This window comes from Miscanthus floridulus, chromosome 17 (assembly GCF_019320115.1).
Source record: "Miscanthus floridulus cultivar M001 chromosome 17, ASM1932011v1, whole genome shotgun sequence".
Taxonomy (NCBI): Eukaryota; Viridiplantae; Streptophyta; class Magnoliopsida; order Poales; family Poaceae; genus Miscanthus; species Miscanthus floridulus.
The window spans coordinates 99,828,797-99,848,878 of NC_089596.1; the positions used below are offsets into that span (position 1 = coordinate 99,828,797).

At 46.1% G+C, this 20,082-nt stretch overlaps 1 protein-coding gene, 1 long non-coding RNA gene and 1 pseudogene across 3 annotated transcripts; 1 reads left to right on the forward strand and 2 right to left on the reverse strand.

Moving 5' to 3' along the window:
* The first annotated feature begins 8,404 nt into the window (after window positions 1-8,404).
* LOC136517453 (uncharacterized) lies at window positions 8,405-14,466 on the forward strand. The gene is made up of 9 exons (XM_066511014.1): window positions 8,405-9,270; window positions 9,376-9,510; window positions 10,372-10,482; window positions 11,046-11,327; window positions 11,621-11,820; window positions 12,026-12,282; window positions 13,345-13,457; window positions 13,546-13,734; window positions 13,948-14,466. The coding sequence occupies exons 1-9, from the start codon at window positions 8,890-8,892 to the stop codon at window positions 14,296-14,298; spliced, it is 2,019 nt and encodes a 672-aa protein (XP_066367111.1). The 5' UTR covers window positions 8,405-8,889; the 3' UTR covers window positions 14,299-14,466.
* Window positions 10,748-14,047, reverse strand: LOC136517454 (uncharacterized). Of its 2 annotated transcripts, none has more exons than XR_010774291.1 (3): window positions 13,919-14,047; window positions 11,221-11,387; window positions 10,748-11,136 (listed from the first exon to the last, which is right to left on the reverse strand). It is a non-coding gene; the product is annotated as an uncharacterized lncRNA (long non-coding RNA). The 2 variants fall into 2 exon arrangements; XR_010774290.1 differs by having other exon boundaries at window positions 11,017-11,139.
* Window positions 14,467-14,779: 313 nt separating the features above from the next.
* On the reverse strand, window positions 14,780-19,793 carry LOC136517452 (mitogen-activated protein kinase 7-like; annotated as a pseudogene).
* Between the last annotated feature and the right edge of the window lie 289 nt (window positions 19,794-20,082).

The window sequence follows — 20,082 nt, forward strand, 5'->3', positions numbered from 1 at the left end:
ATCCCCGCCCACATTTCATACGCCGCTGCTGCGCGCCGCCGCCGCTGCTCGCCCGGCCGCCCCACCACCGCGCCGCCCGACCTCCGCGCCGCTCCAACGCCACCCCTGCGCCGCCCCGCCGACGCCGCCCCACCACCCCAGAGCCACCCCGGGGGCGCGCCCTGCCTCCCCTCCTCGTCTCGGTCGAGCAAGGGGAGCTCGGCCGCCCCGGCCGGCCCTCCGGTGGCCCCCGCGCTGGCCTCCCCGCCCCGACACCAGCCCCCAGGCCGCCCCTGTCGCGGGCTGCTGTTGGAGGCGAGGAGGCAGAGGGTGAAGTAGGAGGAAGAAGAGAAGGAGAAGAGGAGAAGGAGGAAGGGGAAGAGAAGGAGAAGAAGAGGAGAAGGAGAAAGGGGAAGAGAAGGAGAAGAAGAGGAAAAGGAGAGAAGAAGGAGAAGAAGGGGAAGAAGGAGAGGAGGAGGAGAAAGAGAAGAAGGGAAGAGGAGAAGCGGAGAAGAGAGAAGGGAAGAGGGGGAGAGGAGTACTCCGATGCCGCTCAACCTCGCCGGAGAAGAAAGTGACCCCCGCACCGTGACGCCCGACTCCACCGTAACCCTAGGTAAAACTCGCGTTGTCGGCCTTCGTGCCGTATGTGGTTGTGTGGGCCTTCGTGCCGTAAATTGATATGAGGGCCTTCGTGCTGTTGTGGTTGTCGGCCTTCGTGCCGTTATGAATGTCGGTCATCCTGTTGTTTTTTGTAGGTTTTGGAAACCTCCCCGTGCAGGGGAGGTGCTGCCGAAATTTTGAATAAACAATAACCTATTGCCTTTTTATGCAGGAGAAGAGCACGTCGGAGGGGACTCGGAGGACCCCGATCATCTTCGTAGGTGTCGTGGTTCTGCCTGCACTGCGTCGACTCGCCACTGCCCCGCTAGCCTGACTTCACCGACACCCTAGGTATAAATAACCTCTTTTTCGCATGTCTGTCGTAGCCCGCGCGTAACCCAGTTAGGCGTCTCCCGTCCGAAAGAGATACAGTCGTAGGTATGTAGATCTTTGCATATCTGCGACCGTATCTGTTTTGGATTGTCCATGTTTTTTGGACGGCCTGTGGATGCATAGATGGGTTAGTTTTCATGGTCCGCTTTGGTCTGAGACGGAGTTTCAACATCACCTCCCTGTTGTTCTCCGGATACACACTCTCCCTTGCAGGACGTGTATCGGGAGAACAGCAGGGAGGTGCTGCTGAAATTCTGTCTCGGAGAGGAGCGGAGCCTAGAAACTAACCTCATCTATGCATCCGCGGGTGGGATTAGGACCTATCCTCACCTATTAGACATTAGGAACACCGCGTAGATGTAATTGATGGTCACAATACTCTGTGATGTAAATGTTAAAGGATGAAGGACCATCAGTGGATGTACACGCGCTGGAGAAGCGGGAGTGACTACGACTATGAATGGGTGAAGGGGACAGATCGTTTCTTGAAACATGCATTTGGCCCAGGAGCAGGAGGACATTCTCTAATTTGGTGTTCCTGCAGCAAATGTGACAACAGGAGAAAGGTAGACGAGAAGACCATGGGTAGACATCTTGTGTTCAATGGTTATACGCCTGGCTACCAGCAGTGGATCTACCATGGTGAAGCAGATTGTATAAGAGCGGAGGTGGTGAGAGCACGCCTCGAGGCTTTTAATGATGATGCTAGGGTAGCAGACATGCTAGATGATGCCCACCAAGCTCACTTCACTGAACGACATGAGAAGGAGGAGATGGAGGAATCCACAAAGGACTTCTACAAAATGTTGCACTCGGCACAGAAACCCCTTCACGAGCGTACAATGATTTCTCAGCTAGATGCGGTTGGACGCGTAATGGGGTTGAAGGCTGAGTTAAACCTGAGTCGAGAAGGCTTCGATAAGATGTTGGCTATGTTTGGCACCATGCTACCGGAGAAGCACACTTTGCCGACAAACTTGTACGAGGCAGAGAAACTCCTTCATATGCTTAAGATGTCGTATGACAATATACATATTTGTCCGAAGGGGTGCGTCCTATTTAGGAAATAACACAAGGACGCAAATTACTGTCCGAAGTGTAAATCATCCAGGTACCTGGAGGTAGACTCTGGTGATGGTTAGAAAAAGCAGCTTCCGATCCCCGCGAGAGTGCTACGGCACCTTCCTTTCCTGCCAAGGATCCAACGGCTATTCATGATCGAGGAATCCGCGAAACAGATGACATGGCACAAAGATGGCAAACGGTACAATCCTGGGAAGATGGTACATCCGTCTGATGCTAAAGCATGGACGTACTTCAATGACAAACATCGTGACAAAGCAGCTGAGGCCCGTAATGTACATGTCGCGCTGGCAACAGATGGGTTCAATCCTTATGGAATGATGGCTGCCCCATACACATGCTGGCCTGTTTTTGTTATCCCCCTCAATCTCCCTCCCGGCATCTCCTTTCAATGGCATAACGTATTCTTGTCGTTGATAATTTCTGGACACCCGGGGAGTAATATGGGTGTGTTCATGGAGCCTGTGATTGATGAATTGATCCACGCTTGGGAGAAGGGGGTATGGACATACGACCGAGCTATAAAGACAAGCTTCAAAATGCACGTTTGGTACCACTACTCCCTGCATGACTTCCTAGCGTAAGGGTTATTTGCCGCCTGGTGTGTTCACGGGAAGTTCTCATGCCCAATATGCAAGGAAGCTGTGAGGGTCATTTGGTTGAAGAAGGGTGACAAGTATTCATCGTTCGACCAGCATCGTCAGTTCCTCCCTCTAGACCATGAATTCAGAGAAGACATCAAGAGCTTTACGAAAGGTGTCAAAGTGACAGACCCTAAACCGCACTTGAGAACTGGTGCCGAGGTTCGTGCTCAGATAGATGCTCTCATGCCCAATAAAGAAGGTGGTTTTGTGGGATATGGTGAGGAACATATGTGGACTCATAAGTCCGGCTTGACGAGGCTCCCCTATTTTGATGACCTTCCTCTGCCACATAATATTGATGTAATGCACACTGAAAAGAATATCGCCGAGGCACTTTGGGGAACTCTCATGGACACTGACAAGTCTAAGGACAACGTTAAGGCTAGAGTGGACCTAGCGATGTTGTGCGATAGATTGAATCAAGCGATGCAGCCTCCTAGTGGCCGAAACAAGAACTAGAAAAGGCCTAAGGTCAATTTCGTCTTGCAAATCGATCAAAGGAGGGAAGTACTAAAATGGATCCAGACGTTAATGTTCCCAGATGGATATGCAGCGAATCTTAGCAGGGGAGTGAACTTAGACACTCTACGAGTCAACGGGATGAAGAGTCATGACTACCACATATGGATTGAGCGGCTTCTTTCGGCGATGGTCCAAGGCTATGTCCCTGAGCATGTTTGGCTAGTGCTGGTAGAGTTGAGCTTTTTCTTTCACCAGCTTTGTGCCAAGGAGATATCTCGGACCGTCGCTCAGGACTTGAAAAAGCGGCACCTATGTTGCTCTGTAAGCTAGAGAAGATCTTTCAACCCGGCTTCTTCTTGCCGATGCAGCATCTGATTATGCACCTCCCGTCCGAGGCACGTTTGGGGGGCCCGTGCAGGCCCGTTGGTGCTATCCAATCGAGAGATGTCTAAAGACTCTTCGCAAAAAAAATGTACAAATAAAGCTAGAATTGAGGCTTCTATTGCAGAGGCATGCCTTCGGGAGGAGGTGGCAAACTTCACAACGCAATACTACAAGCCGAACCTTCCTAGCAATCATAATCCACTCCCTCGTTACAATGCTGGCGAAAATGAATCGACCCTCAGCCTTTTCCAAGGCCAACTCGGCAGTGCAAGTGGATCAACCCCGAAGCTATTAGGAAATGAAGAGTGGCGCAGTATCATGCTATATGTGTTGAATAACCTTATCGAGGTGCAGCCGTTCATCAAGTAAGTTCGCAACGAACTTGTTTCAATACGCCGTCACTATTCTGCATCCAACCCCATTGATTCTCGTTCAGACAGGGAATTTGTTCGTGAATTCTAGCATCAATCAAGGGATCCTACCTCGCATGAACAAGACACCCTTGTTTCGTGGGGTGCGGGAGTGGGGAGACCTGATTTCATTTCTTGGTTCAAACAAAAGGTAATGTCCAATTTAGCTCATACGTTCGATCGTCCAAGGTGATCGTATGTTTGATTAATATAACGATCTATCATGCTTCACCTTGCAGGCCCAGACCAGTTTGTCCATGAGTGACGAGTTGAAACAGGTTGCAAATGGCTGTGACGTTAGGGTGAAGTCATTTATCGGCTGTGACGTGAATGGATATCGCTTCCACACAACAAGTTACGAGCAGATTCGGCCCAAACGAAAAACCACAAATAGCGGAGTTTGTACGCCCGGCACTGATGGCCTCGACTATCATGGTAGAGTTGAGGAAATCTATGAACTCTCATTTCATGGAGACAAACCTCTTAAACCTATCATGTTCAAATGCCACTGGTTTAATCCTCGATCAACGAGACGAACCCCTCATCTTGGGCTAGTCGAGATTCAAGAAGATTCCATCTATCCTGGAAAAGATGTCTACATTGTGGCTCAATAGGCCGTGCAGGTGTATTATACTCGATACGCCAACCAAGACAAAGAGGATCTTAAGGGTTGGGCTATTGTGCACCAGGTATCTCCACATGGTAAACTACCTGCCCCAAACGATAATGATTACAACTTCAATGCAAACACATATGATGGACAGTTCTATCAAGAAGATGGGCTACCAGGCGCGTTTGAGATAGTCTTACCCGAAGCAATCGAAATGGAAGTAGACAACGAAATGGTTGATGGCGAGGTCGATGGAGATGTGATGGTAAATGCCAAGGACATAGCAATGCTTGAGCGATTACTTCTAGGCAATGACTACGATGACAACATAGAACCTTCGGATAGTGTTGCCCATTTGGACAATTTTGACAGTGATGATGAGACCTATGATCCCAATCATGAAGATTATTTCTAATACATGTAATACTATGTTTTTTAATTTGTGTTTTGTTTATATATTTTGAATCTATTTCTAATATATGTACTAATTAGTCTTGTTCATTCTTTGTGATTGCAGGTGATTGAACAAAGATGGCGAGTAGACGTCCATGCCATGACACGCCCTTGGTTTACGGGAGAGACCGGCCTCTCCTTCGAGGTGAGGGGTCATCGTCCGGGGTAGCATCCGCAGGAGGTGACGAGAGGAGGACCAGGGGCAGCAGCCGCAGGAGGCAGCGGTCTCCTCCCTCGCCACGTGATGAGGTGCTGGAGGAGGAGCACGTGACGGCCACGGCCATGTCCTCGTTGGAGGACGAGAGGGGTCAGCAGATGGGCGAGGGAGGCGAGGCGCTCGAGGGTGAGGGAGGCGAGGTGCTCGAGGGTAAGGGAGGCAAGGGGCTCGAGGGCTAGGGAGGGGGTACCGCTACCTGGACTCCCTACGAGCGAGGTCTCGCGAGCCTCCCTCCGGTTCTGCTTCCTCACAACCACCCAGTGATTCGGCCTATGGCAAAGAGGTAAGTAACTATAGATGTTATCACAACTACTTCATAAGATATGTTGGAAATCATAAGAGAAACTGATAAATTTTCTTAATCACTTGTGCAGGGCCTGGTTGGTTTTGTCAGGTACCAGCACGCACCCTCGCGAGCATCCTTGGTGTTTTGTGCAGGAAATGGTACCTCGGCATTGTGCAACTGTCCGAAGAGCCGGTGGTGCGGGAGCTGGCCTCCAACTGGGACAGGTATGCGCTGGTCATGGATGACACTTATCGCAACAAGCAGGAGCGGGTATTGGCGGAGTTTTGGGTAAGTTTCTCTCACACAACATTGCTTAATACAACTCATTCATTGGTTAAATGTTTTATTGAAATAATGAATGGATACATCGGTTTTGTATGTAGAAAATTTTCAAGGCTGAAGAAGGACTTGAGGCCCAGACGGATCGGGTGGCTGCCGCAGCTTGTAGGAAGTACGTCACCGAGATGCACCACCATGGGCGCGTCTAAGCCCACATAGACTACTACAGGTCGGTACTTAAGCAGTCCCTCCCCAAGCCTCAAGCAAGACTGATTACGCTGACCCGGGACCAGTACCTTGAGGTAGGCGAATAATATTCATAATGATTCGTTTTGATATTAAGTAGGTTTAATTTCATCTTCTTATATGTCAAATACTTGATGACTTGTAGGTGATTCCCCGGTGGTGCCGATCGTATCCCGAGTGCTGGGCCATGATCGTAAACAAGTGGTTATCATAGGACTTTGTTGACATGCACGAGAGGCAGCGGGAACAGCGTCTGATGAGGCAAGGTCCAACTCACCATCAAGGCAGCCATAGCCTCCCTGGATACAAACAAGCATACGTAAGTGATTTCTTTCATTTATTTTGATGCTCAATTCTGCTTGATTTCTCACCATCTTTCCGTCTTTCTCGTAGGAGGCTGCGCACCCGAGCGAGGAGGTCTCGGAGTTCTCTGTGTGGGCTATGTCCCACATGGGCAGGGCATCATCATCTGTCTCCTTCAACCCGGCTGCCCCGCCCCAGGTGTACTCCGACTCGAACGTGTACACTAAAGTCCAAGAGTACATGTCCTCGGTAAGGGAGATCTATGGGGAAGATTACAATGTGCGCACTGAGCCCATTGATGCAGAGACGATCACGAGGCTCAGAGGAGGCAAGAAGCACAGGCGGCTGTGGATTGCAGACGGCGCCATCGACTCCACCACTGTTCCCTCCCTCGACGCTATCTGAGCACGGAGCACAAGCTCCAGCTAGCCCATACGCACACGGCCTTCTCCAGCACTACAGCAGGTCCATGCACTCCAGGTAATTCCTGTTTTACTTGTCGTACGTTGATATTTACACACCTAAATTAGATTTGCATTACTGATACATTGGAGTGAAATATTGCAGGCCGAGCTGCAAGAAACAAAAAGGCAAAGTCAAGAGCAGAACGTGGAACTGACCGCACAGCTACAGGCCTAGCAAGTCGCGTTCGAGGCCGCGCAGAAGCAGATAACGGAGATGATGGTGATCATGCAAAGTCTTGGGCAAGCATCGGATGTACCTGTGCAATTTTCAGCTCCTCCACCTCATACTACTGCAGCTACTCCTGTAAGTATGAAAGTTCACTTTTCGCTTGTGCTTTACATGTATGTCGGCCTTCGTGCCATTGTGGATGTCGGCGTTCATGCCGTTGTGGATGTCGGCGTTCGTGCCGTTGTGGATGTCGGCGTTCGTGCCATTGTTTCTTGCAGGTTTTGGAAACCTCTCCGTGTAGGGGAGGTGCTGCCAAAATTTTCAATTGAGTCTAATCTTTTTGTATTCCTAGATTACTAGATGCAATCTCTAAGATCTAAAACTGTTTTCTCGGATTACTCACACATGCAATCTCTGCTCCTTTGTGCAGCCTCCGTCCGCGGGTTCCAATCATCCCGGTAGTGCGTCACCGGGTGATCCCGCCTTTCCTTCACCACCGTCTCATAGGCTACCTTGATGAGGACTAGTGCTAGGTGATGTGGTTGAACTTTATTGTAATATTTGTGGTTTATGGTTCTGACTTGTGCTTGGATTTCATGAACTTGTCGTAATAAACATGTGAATGATGATGAACATGTGACTTCTCGTTGTAAATATTGTGATTTGTGGTTCACAATTATGGTTGTGATATATTGTGAGAAAATGGGTTCTATGTGATATATACATGTGATGGTTGATATATATATATGTATATATATGAAATGCTTGTGTCGATGGAATGCAAAAAACAAAAAAAAATCTGCCTCTTTGCCGAGGGCAATTACCAAGGCCCTCGGCAAAGAAGGGTCATTTGCCGAGGGCCGTCCCATTGCCCTCGGCAAAGATTCATTGGAAAAATTCTAGAACATTTCTTTGCCGAGGGCCATGGTTGGAGGCCCTCGGCAAAGACTTTTTAAAAAAAATAAAATTTCTTTGCCGAGGGCCTACGGAGAAGCCCTCGGCAAAGATTTTTTTTAAAAAAAGAATAATTCTTTGTCGAGGGCCGTCCCATTGCCCTCGGCAAAGATTTTTTGGAAAAAATCTGCAGCATTTCTTTGCCGAGGGCCATGGTTGGAGGCCCTCGGCAAAGATTTTTCAAAAAAAAAGAATAATTCTTTGCCGAGGGCCCCCGGAGATGGCCCTCGGCAAAGGCTTTACCGAGTGCCCGATAAAGGGCCCTCGGCAAAAACCCTCTTTGCCAACTCAAAATTCCCTAAGAGCTCTTTGCCGAGGGCCGCCCTCGACAAAGCCTTTGCCGAGGGTTAATGGGCCTTTGCCGAGGGCCTGAGGCCGTCTCCAGTTGTGAGCAATGAATGAATGCCAACCCGGTGTCGTTCAGTTGATTTGATACGATCCGTGCACGTAGGCCAAATCAGAGCCAACCCAAATACTTCTTCCGTTCTAAATTATAAGTTTTATGTAACTAAATATAATATTATGTATAGATACATAGAATAAATAAAAAATTTAAAGTGACTTATAATTTGAAATCGAGCAAGTACCGGATAGCAGTGCACCAACGCCACGTTAGGGGCCCACTAAGCAATGATGGACCAGCCCATTAGGTGAGGCTATGGACTAACACCACTGTCAATAGAGAATTTTGTAGCATTGTCTTTTGGAATGCTGGCCGGTTTTTTCTCACGAAAAACAGGAAGCCTATCCAGACTCTACGGCCCAGCCCAATCACCTGTCGAAAGGCACGTAGCAGCCCGCGGGCCGCGCGCTAAAACTCCTTGCAGATATTTTTTAGGCTCAAATCAAGTCTCCACTAGCCAGCCCCTTGCCCCCTTCCGGTTCGGACCCTTCTATCCGATTCTGTCTCGCGTTCCTCTCGTCGCTCCGGCAGCTCCCCGCGCCGAGAAATGGCGCCTCCCGCCTCTGCATCGGCGCGGCCGCTATCCCTCCCCCTCACCGTACCTCTCTCCCGTTACCGCTCCCACGTGCTCCCCGCAACCTGCTCTCGCGTCTTCCCCCGGCGCCGCATCGCGCTCGCGCCGGCCCGGCCTGGCGCCGCGCTCCTATCCAGCCTCAGTGACGCGCGGGAGGACGAGGAGGAGGAAGAGGAAGGGGATTTCTATGAGGAGGATGAGCAACGGGAATACGACGGTGAGGAGGAGGAACAGGGTTACGACGCGGAGAACGAGGAGCTGGTCGAGGTGGGATACGTGTCCGGCGCGCACGGGGTGCGCGGCGACGTCCTCGTCACGCCACGCACCGACTTTCCGGAGCTCCGCCTCGCCACGGTAACACCGACGTCGATTGGCTGTGGGCTGTGGCCACTCCAATCCCAATGGCAATGCGACTAATTGGCTGACGTTTCTCGTTTGTTTGTGTGTTTGTTCTGACAGCCGGGGACAAGATGGCTGAGGGCTCGGGCTGCTGGGAAGCAGCAGGTCAGGGAATTCAAGCTTGTTCGGGGAAGGGCCCACACGGGGAAGAAGAGTTGGATCGTCAGCTTTGATGGCGTCGATAACCTGGACGAGGTCTGTCTGCTTTGCATTCCCCTGGAGTCATTTGCCCTTTGCGGGAATATTTACGTATTTACGACGTGAGTGGTATAAAAAATACTCTCAGTGACTCAGTGTAAGATATCATCCGTAACAATGGTAAATATGTAAATGCCCCGCCTTTTGCTGGTTAATCTATGTATGGTGTACCTCAACTATTCTAAGGGAGTGTTTGGTTTCTCTTCCTAAATTTTAGTCGCTGTCCCATCAGATATTTGGACACATGCATAGAGTATTAAATATAGACTAATTACGAAACTAATTGCACAGCTTGCGATTAATTTGCGAGACGAATCTTTTAAGCCTAATTAGTCCACGATTTTGACAATGTAGTGCTACAGTAAACATGTGCTAATGACGGATTAATTAGGCTTAATAAATTCGTCTCGTGGAGTGCTAACGGATTCTGTAATTTGTTTTTTTATTAGTATCCGAACACCCTATGCGACACTCTCACGTGATACCTTCAAAATTTTAGTCACCGGATCCAAACACCCCCTAAGTGGTAGTGTAGTAAGCAGCCTTGCTCAGTTTCTAGGATGAGCAGTCCAATCAATTATCCTAGCTGTAATACTTGTTTACAGTTAGTGGACAGCTTGCTGGAAATCCTTGACTTACTGCAAAATCGTGTGCTGCACTGTTTCTGTTCCTCTCAGTCTGCATATGAGATGTACAGTCACAAATCACAACAGCTGGCCGGCTCAAGTTCTGTGACTGGGCTTGGCATGACTTTCAGAGTAGTCCAGTTCAAACTATCGAATGTTGCTCATCATTGAGTTTGAGTTACTGCTCTAGGTTCCGTTTTCTGACATAATTCATTTTCCTCTCTCTTTTCAGGCTAGGCAAATAGTTGGTTCGGCTGTACTTGTGAAAGCTGGAGATAGGCCAGAAATTGAGGACAATGAATTCTATTCACTTGACCTTGTTGGAATGAGAGTTACTGTGAAGGTACATACATCTTTGTTTTATTTTTCAAGATATTGTCCAATGCCGCTTCATTGGCTGATTTCAGTTACAAAATTAAGATACTCCCTCTGTTCTAAATTATAAGTTGCTTTGACTTTTTAGTACATCAAATTTGCTATGTATCTAGACATAATGTATATCTAGATACATGGCAAATTCGATGTACCAAAAAAGTCAAAGCTACTTATAATTTGTAACTGGAGGGAGTACAATGTAGGAAATTTTAAAAAGCATGCCCCATGCACTTTTATACTACTTGATAAGGGAAACTTAGGTCGATGCCACTGTAAATGGTTGGTTAAGACTTAAGAATGATTTGTATTTTAAAATAGCTCCCTCCACTCCCTAAAAGTAGACACAACAATTATGATCTCCATTTGATACTTTTTCAAAACTGCTTTGTCCACCCCCTGCAAATAGAGTAGTAAACACCACAGCCAAAATGCACACACAGGATCCTCTTTTTTTTGCGAGAAACACAATATACTACTTATTGTTCCAGGGAAATCTTGTTATCAAATTTAGTAACTGAAATCATTTCACAGGATACAGGCAAGCTCGTTGGAACAGTTGGTCAGGTTTTCAATTTCGGAGGTGGAGATCTTCTACAGGTGATGATTGGCTCTGCTGAGGGTACTGCTGTCGATCAAGGTTCAGAAAGTCAAGATTCAATTTCATCACGTGAGCATGTGTGGATACCATTTGCTGAAGATATTGTACCTGATGTTGATATGGCAAGCAGAGAAATGTGGATTACACCTCCGAAGGGGTTACTTGAGCTCAATTCTCGTTCTGATAAGAGGTCGAAGAAAGAAAGGCGTGCAATGGTTAGGTCTGCATCATCCTTTTCTTGCATCCATGCTCGCGTCTACAGCCATGATTTGCATCTTAAAAGAAACAAAGAATGTGTCAGGTTCATAGTACTGAAATGTTGATAGCAGCAGATGTCCTGGCTATTGAAGATTGTAGATATTTATGTTGCATATAGTATAACAAATCAAATTATACAATTAACTTCCATGCTTCAGGTCCTAACAAAAAACAATATGATGTTTGGTGTTTGATGGTTTGTACTGTGTTATTTTTCAAATAATTTATGACCCAGATTTGATTGTTACAGGAGTGGAAGGACAGGAAGAGACTTCAACGTCGTGTAATTGCAGGAAAGAAGGTGCTCTCTGAAATGGACCAGGTCCATGTTCTGGAAGGTTTGGTATCAGGGGACAAGATCCAAAAGGCATCACTTGCAGAGCAGATTGGGGGCATTGACTTTCAATTGTTCCGACATGCAGTGCATTGTGCTAGCAAACAGATTGAGAGGTATCGCCCTTTGTTCGACATCCTGCCAAAATTTTCTTCAAAAGAAACAGAACAGTATGTTTATTTACTATATACACATGTGACACTGCCTAGGTGCCAGATATGCAAATCACTCTTTGTTTGCTTTTGGTGGAAGAACAGCCTTTAGTCATTTTTAAAAAAAAAACTCCTAATCATAGTTGCCCTTCAAACTTGTCAATTTCAGCTCTTCAAAGAATTTGCTGGCTAATTCTTCACTGTCAAGAAAAAAAGTGGTCAAAATACCATATAAGACTCTCATCAACCTTGGGGACAAAGCTGAACATGCTGCATTCAGCAGTGAATTCAAAAATGGTCTTGAGATTCTTCTGAAGTCCAAAGCAGCTATTGTACTTGTTCGAAATGGCCCTGACTCTGATGCCGAGTTTCTGAGCTTGCTCAATTCTTTTAGTGAGTTAATGAAGGTATGCATTCTTTTTCATTGTCGTTAATTGTTGTTCTATAGGTGCAGAATATGTTGATGTGAGTGCATGCTCTATTTATTTTCATACATTGTTAACAATGTAGATTTGGTGTCCTTGGGTGTGAGCGTCCTCATTAGCTAAAATATCATGTCATAATGTTTTAAAAAATAATGAGTTAAATGCATCAGCGGCGCCTGAACTTGTCAAAGGGTGCTACTTAAGTCCACAAACTTTGTAAATGCATTTTTGGGTCCCTAAACTTGTTATGTGGTGCACCGCACATCCCTAAACTTATAAAATGGTGCACCGCAGGTCCATTTCTGAGCCATACCGACCATTGTGGTGCACCACTTAACAAGTTTAGGGATCTAGAAATGCGTTTTCAAAGTTCGTGGGCCAAAGTGGCACCCTTTGACAACTTCAGGGGCCTCTCATGCATTTAACTCTTGCAACAATTCAGTTGAAATTCATCCAAGATGTCAAGAAACAAAATAGACAAGCAGTCAACCTGGTACTGTTCATCATGTGCTGACAGTGACACTTGTGTTTTTTGAATCTCAATGTCAAAGATGGATTTTAAACTGAATTGTTGTGGCTACACATAACTTTAGGTGTACTACTACATGATTTTTTTTATGAATTTCTAAAACATTGTAACATGATATTTTAGCTAAAGAGGACGCCCACACCCCAGTATGCCAAAACATTGGTGTATTGTCAATTCCTAGTATGCTTAATTTCCCCAAAGAACATAATAGTAAATATAGGAAAAGTGGAGAACTGCTACTGATCGCTACTGTTGATACTGAAGTTGAACCTGCCCATTGGTCCTGTAGTTTTCAACTGTGTTTGAAGTGGATAGCTCCTTTTTAAATGGGGAATATACTTGACAAATATGTTGTCAAAATGATTAGTCTGTTTAGTCATGAAAAGCTGGAACCATTGTCAGTAGCTTGTTGCTTATTTGCTGCGTGCATGCAGTGCTGTTACAAGTTATGCTTACATGATGGCAAAAGGTTATCGTATTTTTGTCTTGAATAACAATTGATGGATAAGTTTGATCCTTTTTTGCTTGACACAGGTTGTAAAAATCAAGTTTCTCCCCCTTTTATTATCGTTTCCCCAGCTGGTCATGTGGAATCAGTTAGGAACTGCCTGGTAGAGAATGACTATTTTGGTTTGGACACTCAAAAGGTACACGGCATTGTCTCGCTGCGGTCTCCATCCTAGTTCCTTCCTCCGTGCTTCCTATAGGCTATAATGCTTCTGAAACCATTCACAGGTGTGGGTGCTGGAAGAGCTGGAGCTTCCAGTTGTCAGTATATCATCCGAGGGAAACAAAAAAAAGGTTCTGATGAAGTCTCCCTGGGAGATAATAAAAAAACCAGCAGGATCCGGTGGTATCTTCAGCTTACTATCATCAAACAAAATATTGGAAACCCTTAATGAAATGGGTGTGCAGTATACACAGGTACGATCATGTGCCAGTCATCACCTAACTTTCTTCTCATCATACATTCAATTGCATTAACTAATCGTTGCAAGTTACTAAGAACAAATCACTTTGCTGTATGGAACGACAAGAAGAGATATGTTCTAGTTAAGCTTGTAAATTCCTTCGAGCTCGGAAATATGAGCTCAAGGATTCTTATTACCTGAACCGACTTTTACCATCTTGTTGCAGATCTGCAGCTCATCCAACAGGCCATTCATCGGGCACCCTTTGCTCTTTGGGGCTGTTGCTTCCCGCGGGGCTGATGTTGGTATCCAGCTCTCCAAGACCGGTGATGAAACGGAAGACGATTTCGACGTGATCCTTTCCGTCGACCAGCTGAACAAGACGTGCCGAGATGTCACTCAGGTCAGATTCTCCGCTCGCCCGGAACAGAACGCGCACGGCGAGCATGTCGACGGCCAGTGGGTCGCGGTCCAGCCGGAGGTGGCGAATTCCCTTCGCCTGCACGCCGAGGTTACGAGTGTCTTAAACTCTTGCGCTCCTGATAAGCTGTGTGTCATGGAGATTGTTGAGCAATAGAAGTTTCTTCTTGCCAGTGTACTGTACATAATCACAGTTGCTTGATAGATGCGTGACGTTTTTCTTTTGCTATTGTTCTGCACCTGCTTTATGAATTTTTAGGGGAGCATCTAGGCAGTGGAATACCACCCACTGATGAACTGGCCACCCACTGCCGATTCTACTCCCCCAGAATGGATTACAAAACTCGGCAGTTGCCGATACTCAGAGTAATCTATATCTATAATATATATGATAATAACAAAAATTCCAGCCTCGTGTCCCTATTCAGACTTAGGCCCGTTGGATTATCATGAGATTGTTAGTTATTACATTAATCAATGTTATCTTAGAGCCACTGTGAATACAAATCTAGATTTGACGTAATTATTATTGTACACTGCATATGCATACAATTTGACGGAGACATGTATAATGGCCATTTGGAAAATTCTATCTATAAACATTATATGATTTAAATGTTTATAACTGGAACAGAACATTTCAATTGGTTAAATACAAAATTAAGCGTTGCACTGTACACCTATCCACAAATTTCCCTTAGCCTTCTCTTCAGATGGATAATCTTCCCCCTTTCTTCGAAAGGGGCAGGCAGTGACCCGTGAGAATTGTCGACCGCCCTCGTCTTCACTTCTTGCGGCATAAGGAAGATCACTTCACAACGTTGGCCCGAGATCATCCCCATTGCTCATCAAACAAGAGCAATGAAGGCGACACATGCCATTTCCCAGCCTGAAAATCCTTTCCGGACACCTGCATCGTTGGTCAGGTATGCGCGTGCTCTGAATTTCCAGGCATAGGGAAGGGGCAGCTGGAGCTGGCGAGCTGCACTCCGGTTCCCCATCTTATTACCCTCCCCAAGGACATTGCTCTTAGTACAAACTTGTAACTCCATAGTGAAGAACACCGGCCTGACTGTACCCACCAGCGACCGCTGCGATGCCATTGAAGGGAGCAACGCCATGCAGCGTGCTCCTATGGAGGGTGGCCCTGTCTGTTAGATCAGCTTTGGGCATGCCCCTTGAGACATAGTACTGTGACGGGCGTATGTCCCGGGCCATCTCAGGTGCTACCTTGGCATCCATGAGATGCTGCCCTGTCCTATACTGCCTCTGGTCTTTCTCACGCTCTAGCTGATGCTCCTGCCTGTCGGAGCTGTCCGACTTCAGGTGGTAGCAGTAGACTGACGAGGTGTTGGTTACTGGAGGAACAGCTGGATTCCTTGCCACCCGTCGCGCAATGTGTTGATCAGTGACACTAGCACTCTCGAATGGTAATACTGGGCCTACCACTCTTCCTGGTCTAGCTGCAAGATTGGCAGAGATGAAGCATGTCAGAAAAATTGGGAGTCAGGACTCAGGAGTGACTGAAAAACAGACTGTTAGGTAGCCATAAATAAGGAAATGCAAACAGTTACCTGCTGGAATCCTTTGAGCAACCTGGGAGGTTGCTGTTGGACCTTCCTTTGCAGGAATTGGAGTGGAGTGAACGGTTGTTGTCCTGCAAGCAGCAAATCAAGGTCAGCAGTCAAGTTTGAGTGAATTTTCTGTGACACCCCAGGCCAACCGATCATCTGATAGGGTTTAGGGTCTCTTGGGATAAATCTTTCAAGAAACACAATCGTTACACTATCCTATATCTAGTTGACAAATCTTATTGAGTAACTAATACATTACCCTGGTTAATCAATTTCAACAACCAATAAATGGCAGCACAAATCATTGAGAGGAAAAGAAGATTATGTTACCTTGGGAGAGATTCATGCTTCCTGTCAAGCGTGGCATTACTCCCTCCATTTTCTTCTAAGCTAGCAAATTGCCTACGGAACCTGTCAACAGCGCTGCAAAATAAAAAATATTCAAGAACTATCAAGGTTGTATGTCATGAATATTACCACATTGAAACAAAATAACAAGAGGGAAAAGAAACTAAAAAGATATAGTCAAGGTAAGAACCTGGGATATAGAAAGCTCGTTTTTTCAGAGCCGTTCTTGTAATCCTTCAGAAGTTGAGGATGGTACTGCAGTATCTCCTGGAATATAAGTTCCTTGACGTCCTCTTTGGTAAACTTCTGTTCGAACTCAAATTCCATTTTCGAAATTGGCTGACAGGATGGTTCCCTCTCCACTTTTGCAATGCCTTTAAAATAGGAATCAGCCAACGCCTGGTCATGCATACAGCACAATTATTTTGTTAGAATATAATTCTGCAAAGTAACACAAATAACAGCAGTGTAAACATAAAATCTATGTTTCATTACGACAAACCTACCTCTTCAGCAGTTGGTCGATCCTTAGGATCAAATGCTAGAAGCCTTTGTAAGAGTTTGAGCGCTGAAGGATCTGCATTGGGGAACTTCTCTGAAAAGGGTATTGGCTGTTTCCTCCTCATGCTGCTCAGATACCTCCTTGCTTTCTCATTTCGAATCTGTAGACGAAGGAACAAAAACATTTGAGACTTAGCAATAATTTATGCTTGATATTGAACATGTCTCAATATTTCCATAAATAATAAATCATACCTGTGAAATAGTATCTGCTGATGGCATGCCCAGGAGATCAGTCATCAAATCCAACTGGTGAACCACATTTTTACCAGGGAATAAAGGCTTCCCAGTCAAAATCTCCGCAAAAATGCAACCAATGCTCCACATATCAATAGCCGGTGAATACTGCACAAGAGAATCAACTTAATATCATCGGGATAACATAGGCATTTCAAACTAAATATTGAAGGTGGAGGAAACCAAAAAAAGACCGATACGACTTAACAAAACAATAGTATGAGAAAATTGAGTACCTTACTAAAGAAAGATCCACACAGCTCAGGAGCCCTGTACCATCTAGTAGCAACATAGTCCTGCAATCAAGGCAGACAGTGAGGCTCAAGTTCGAAGTAGGACTCTTTGGTACAGAACACTCTAAATCAACAATGTTGCTCATAACTCATAAGAGGCTTTGATAAAAATGCGATACTGTGAATCGACTATAGTAGAACTGTAAAAATAACATACCGTCCAGAAAACTGTGGTAGGAGAGTCATTAAATGCAACCCTTGCTAGCCCAAAATCACATATCTTGAGTTTGCAGTTAGCATTTGCTAATATATTTTTCGGCTTTAAATCACGATGATAAACATTAGCTGCAGAAAAATAGGCCAGTCAGAGCACATCTCAAAGTCACTCTATGATAGATATATATAAAGTAAATGCACATAAATGCATATGACATATTATAAGTGAAATCAGCACACATCGCAGAATTTAAATAAGGAGGTAAATGTTGATGTCAAGAGTATGGACATGTACACTTCCATCTAAGCACAGAGAATGTCAATAAATTTCATTTTCCTTTTTTTCAACACAAAGAAAGCAACACTAAATAATCAGAACCCCAAAGCTTACTTGAGAAAGCAAAGGAATGACTGAGAATACAATACACACATGAAAGTAAGTCCTTATAAATGATTAGCACTAAGCCACTAAAGTTGAATTCGCGTGCAAATGCTAGTCAGAACCATTCATACTCCAAATTGCAAACAGAAAAGCACGTTCATACTACTAATTGAGAACAGAAAAGCAGCACATCGCACTATGAATGCTAGTTAGAAGACCTTTCAAGCTAAAATAAGGAATCTTTAAAGGTGCATACCAGTATGAATATATTTCAATGCACGCAGCATCTGATAGAGAAAGAACTGGTGGTGTTCCTTTGTCAAGTCATCGTTAGCCTTAATAACTTGGTGAAGGTCGGTATCCATCAGTTCAAATACAACGTAAATATCTCTGTAGTCCCTCCTCGACGGAGGTAACATGACATGTTTGATCTCAACAATATCAGGATGCCTTAGCAGCCGTAGAAGCTTGATCTCACGGAGGATCCTAGCAGCGTCGGACAGATGCTCGAAGATATTCTGTATCTTCTTGATTGCTACCTTCTCACCGGTATGTCGGTCAATAGCTGAACAAACAACCCCATAACTTCCTTTGCCAATGATTTCCTGAATCTTGTATCTGTTGGCATCACCATATTCGCTGAAGAATTCCATCTCTGGTGAATTCTGTAAGTTTGAAAGAAGAAAACGTTAAGATTGCCTGCACAGCTAGTGAATAGCCTTTTTTCTGAAACGTATATTCAAGTCACCCATTGCAAAACGTAAGCAATGACATATGACTTGGAAACTGCCAAGAAATTCAGCAGAATTGCATGTTTTTCGAGTGTTAAAAGGCTGAGCCACCAAAATCGAACAATCAGCTCAGCAAAGTAGACAGAGGTGAGATCCCCAACAGGACCATCTAGACCGACTCTTCCACATATAGCAAGAGGCAAGCCACTTCTGGCATGCACCAAGAGAATCATTTCTATTACTAAATTAACCAATGGCATAGTAGAATCTTTTAACCTGGTTTCTACTTACCGACAAACCAACTCAAACGCAAAAGCTCTGCAGCATCTACCCCCTCCGACACCCAGCACAGACTGACCTTTGCCACCGGCAAAAGAACTCCTTATCTCTCAAACCCTTTACCGAGGCTAATGATCACCTCTGAACAGGCAGCACTCTGCTTAAAATATACCTAGTAGACGGTAAATATACATACCTCCCAGTGGGCACGGAATATTTATACAGAGCTAAGCCAGCCATCTTTGTCCACAAAACGAAAGGAAACACTGCGACTTGGATTAGGATAAACATACCAAGTCACCCGAATCCAATACCCGCGTTTACCAAGAGGACTCCTCGACCACCCGTCTTGCGTTGCGTGGTATACTCCTACTACTAAAGAATTACCGCTCCCGCTTATAAGGATGGCGTGAAAAAAGAGCCAGATTTTGGGGGATTTGAAACTGAAAACCTAGCTTTAAAGAGGGAGTGGATTTCTCGCAGATATATATAGTACTGTACCAAGGAGGAGGACTCTGGGGAAGACTAATAACTCGAATGATTCGGATAAGATGGGATCTCCTAAGAAGGCAAGAAATCAGTATGGTAAATCCCATTCCCAGGGAAAGGCATATTCTCTCGCGCAGGGAGCAAGCAACTCAGGATCAAACCCGCAAGAAATCCAAATCCCCCCAAATCCAGCAGCTACTGCCGTGCCAAAGTCCGGAGGGAACAGATAGGCCTGAGGCCGCATGCATCCTTATCCAGTCGTCCCACACGAGCGCCGCTGCTCAGCGCACAGCGCCCCCTATTCCGCCACAGGCAACACTCCTTCACGGGTCGGCGTCGTCCATGGCACCAGCAAAGGCAGATAAGAGAAAAGAAGCAATCTTTTTCGGTCTGGAACCGAGCTCCCCACCTTCTTCCTCTGCTCCCTGCGCCACCGCACCGGCATTTGCCTCCGGCATCGTCAGGCCGCAGCCGTGGAGACCTCGCGGAAGAAGTGAGAGAGCCCCTGCCGGCCTGCCTTCTGCCGCCCCAATCCACAGGCAAGGACGACAACGAGGGGGAGGGGGAGAAGAGGAGTGGACGACGGAGGAGCAAAAGCGGCGTTCCCTTTGGGTTATATGAGCGCGGGGTGGGTGGGTGTGTGTTACAATTGTTAAACAAGTCGAGGGAGGTGTGGGTGGACGGTCCTACCCCTCCTCCGGCGACGGCGACGGCTGAGCTGCGGCGATGGCACGCGTCGTAGTCTCGGGGAAGGCGTAGGGGGTAGTTTCGTCATCCCCGCGTCTGATGCCGCGCTGGTCTTGACGTGGCTCTGGCGTTGACGTGGCTTTTTTTTTTGTCTCGCTGGGTTTTAACTTAAACCCGCTAAGTGGATAATTTTTTTTGCTTTTC

What these genes read in the sequence shown, in the direction of transcription:
- LOC136517453 (XM_066511014.1), top strand. Translation starts at nt 8,890, where the DNA reads ATGGCGCCTCCCGCCTCTGCATCGGCGCGGCCGCTATCCCTCCCCCTC. An exon ending in CGGAGCTCCGCCTCGCCACG is followed by an intron (nt 9,271 to 9,375) that starts GTAACACCGACG and finishes TTGTTCTGACAG; the next exon opens with CCGGGGACAAGATGGCTGAG. An exon ending in GCGTCGATAACCTGGACGAG is followed by an intron (nt 9,511 to 10,371) that starts GTCTGTCTGCTT and finishes CTCTCTTTTCAG; the next exon opens with GCTAGGCAAATAGTTGGTTC.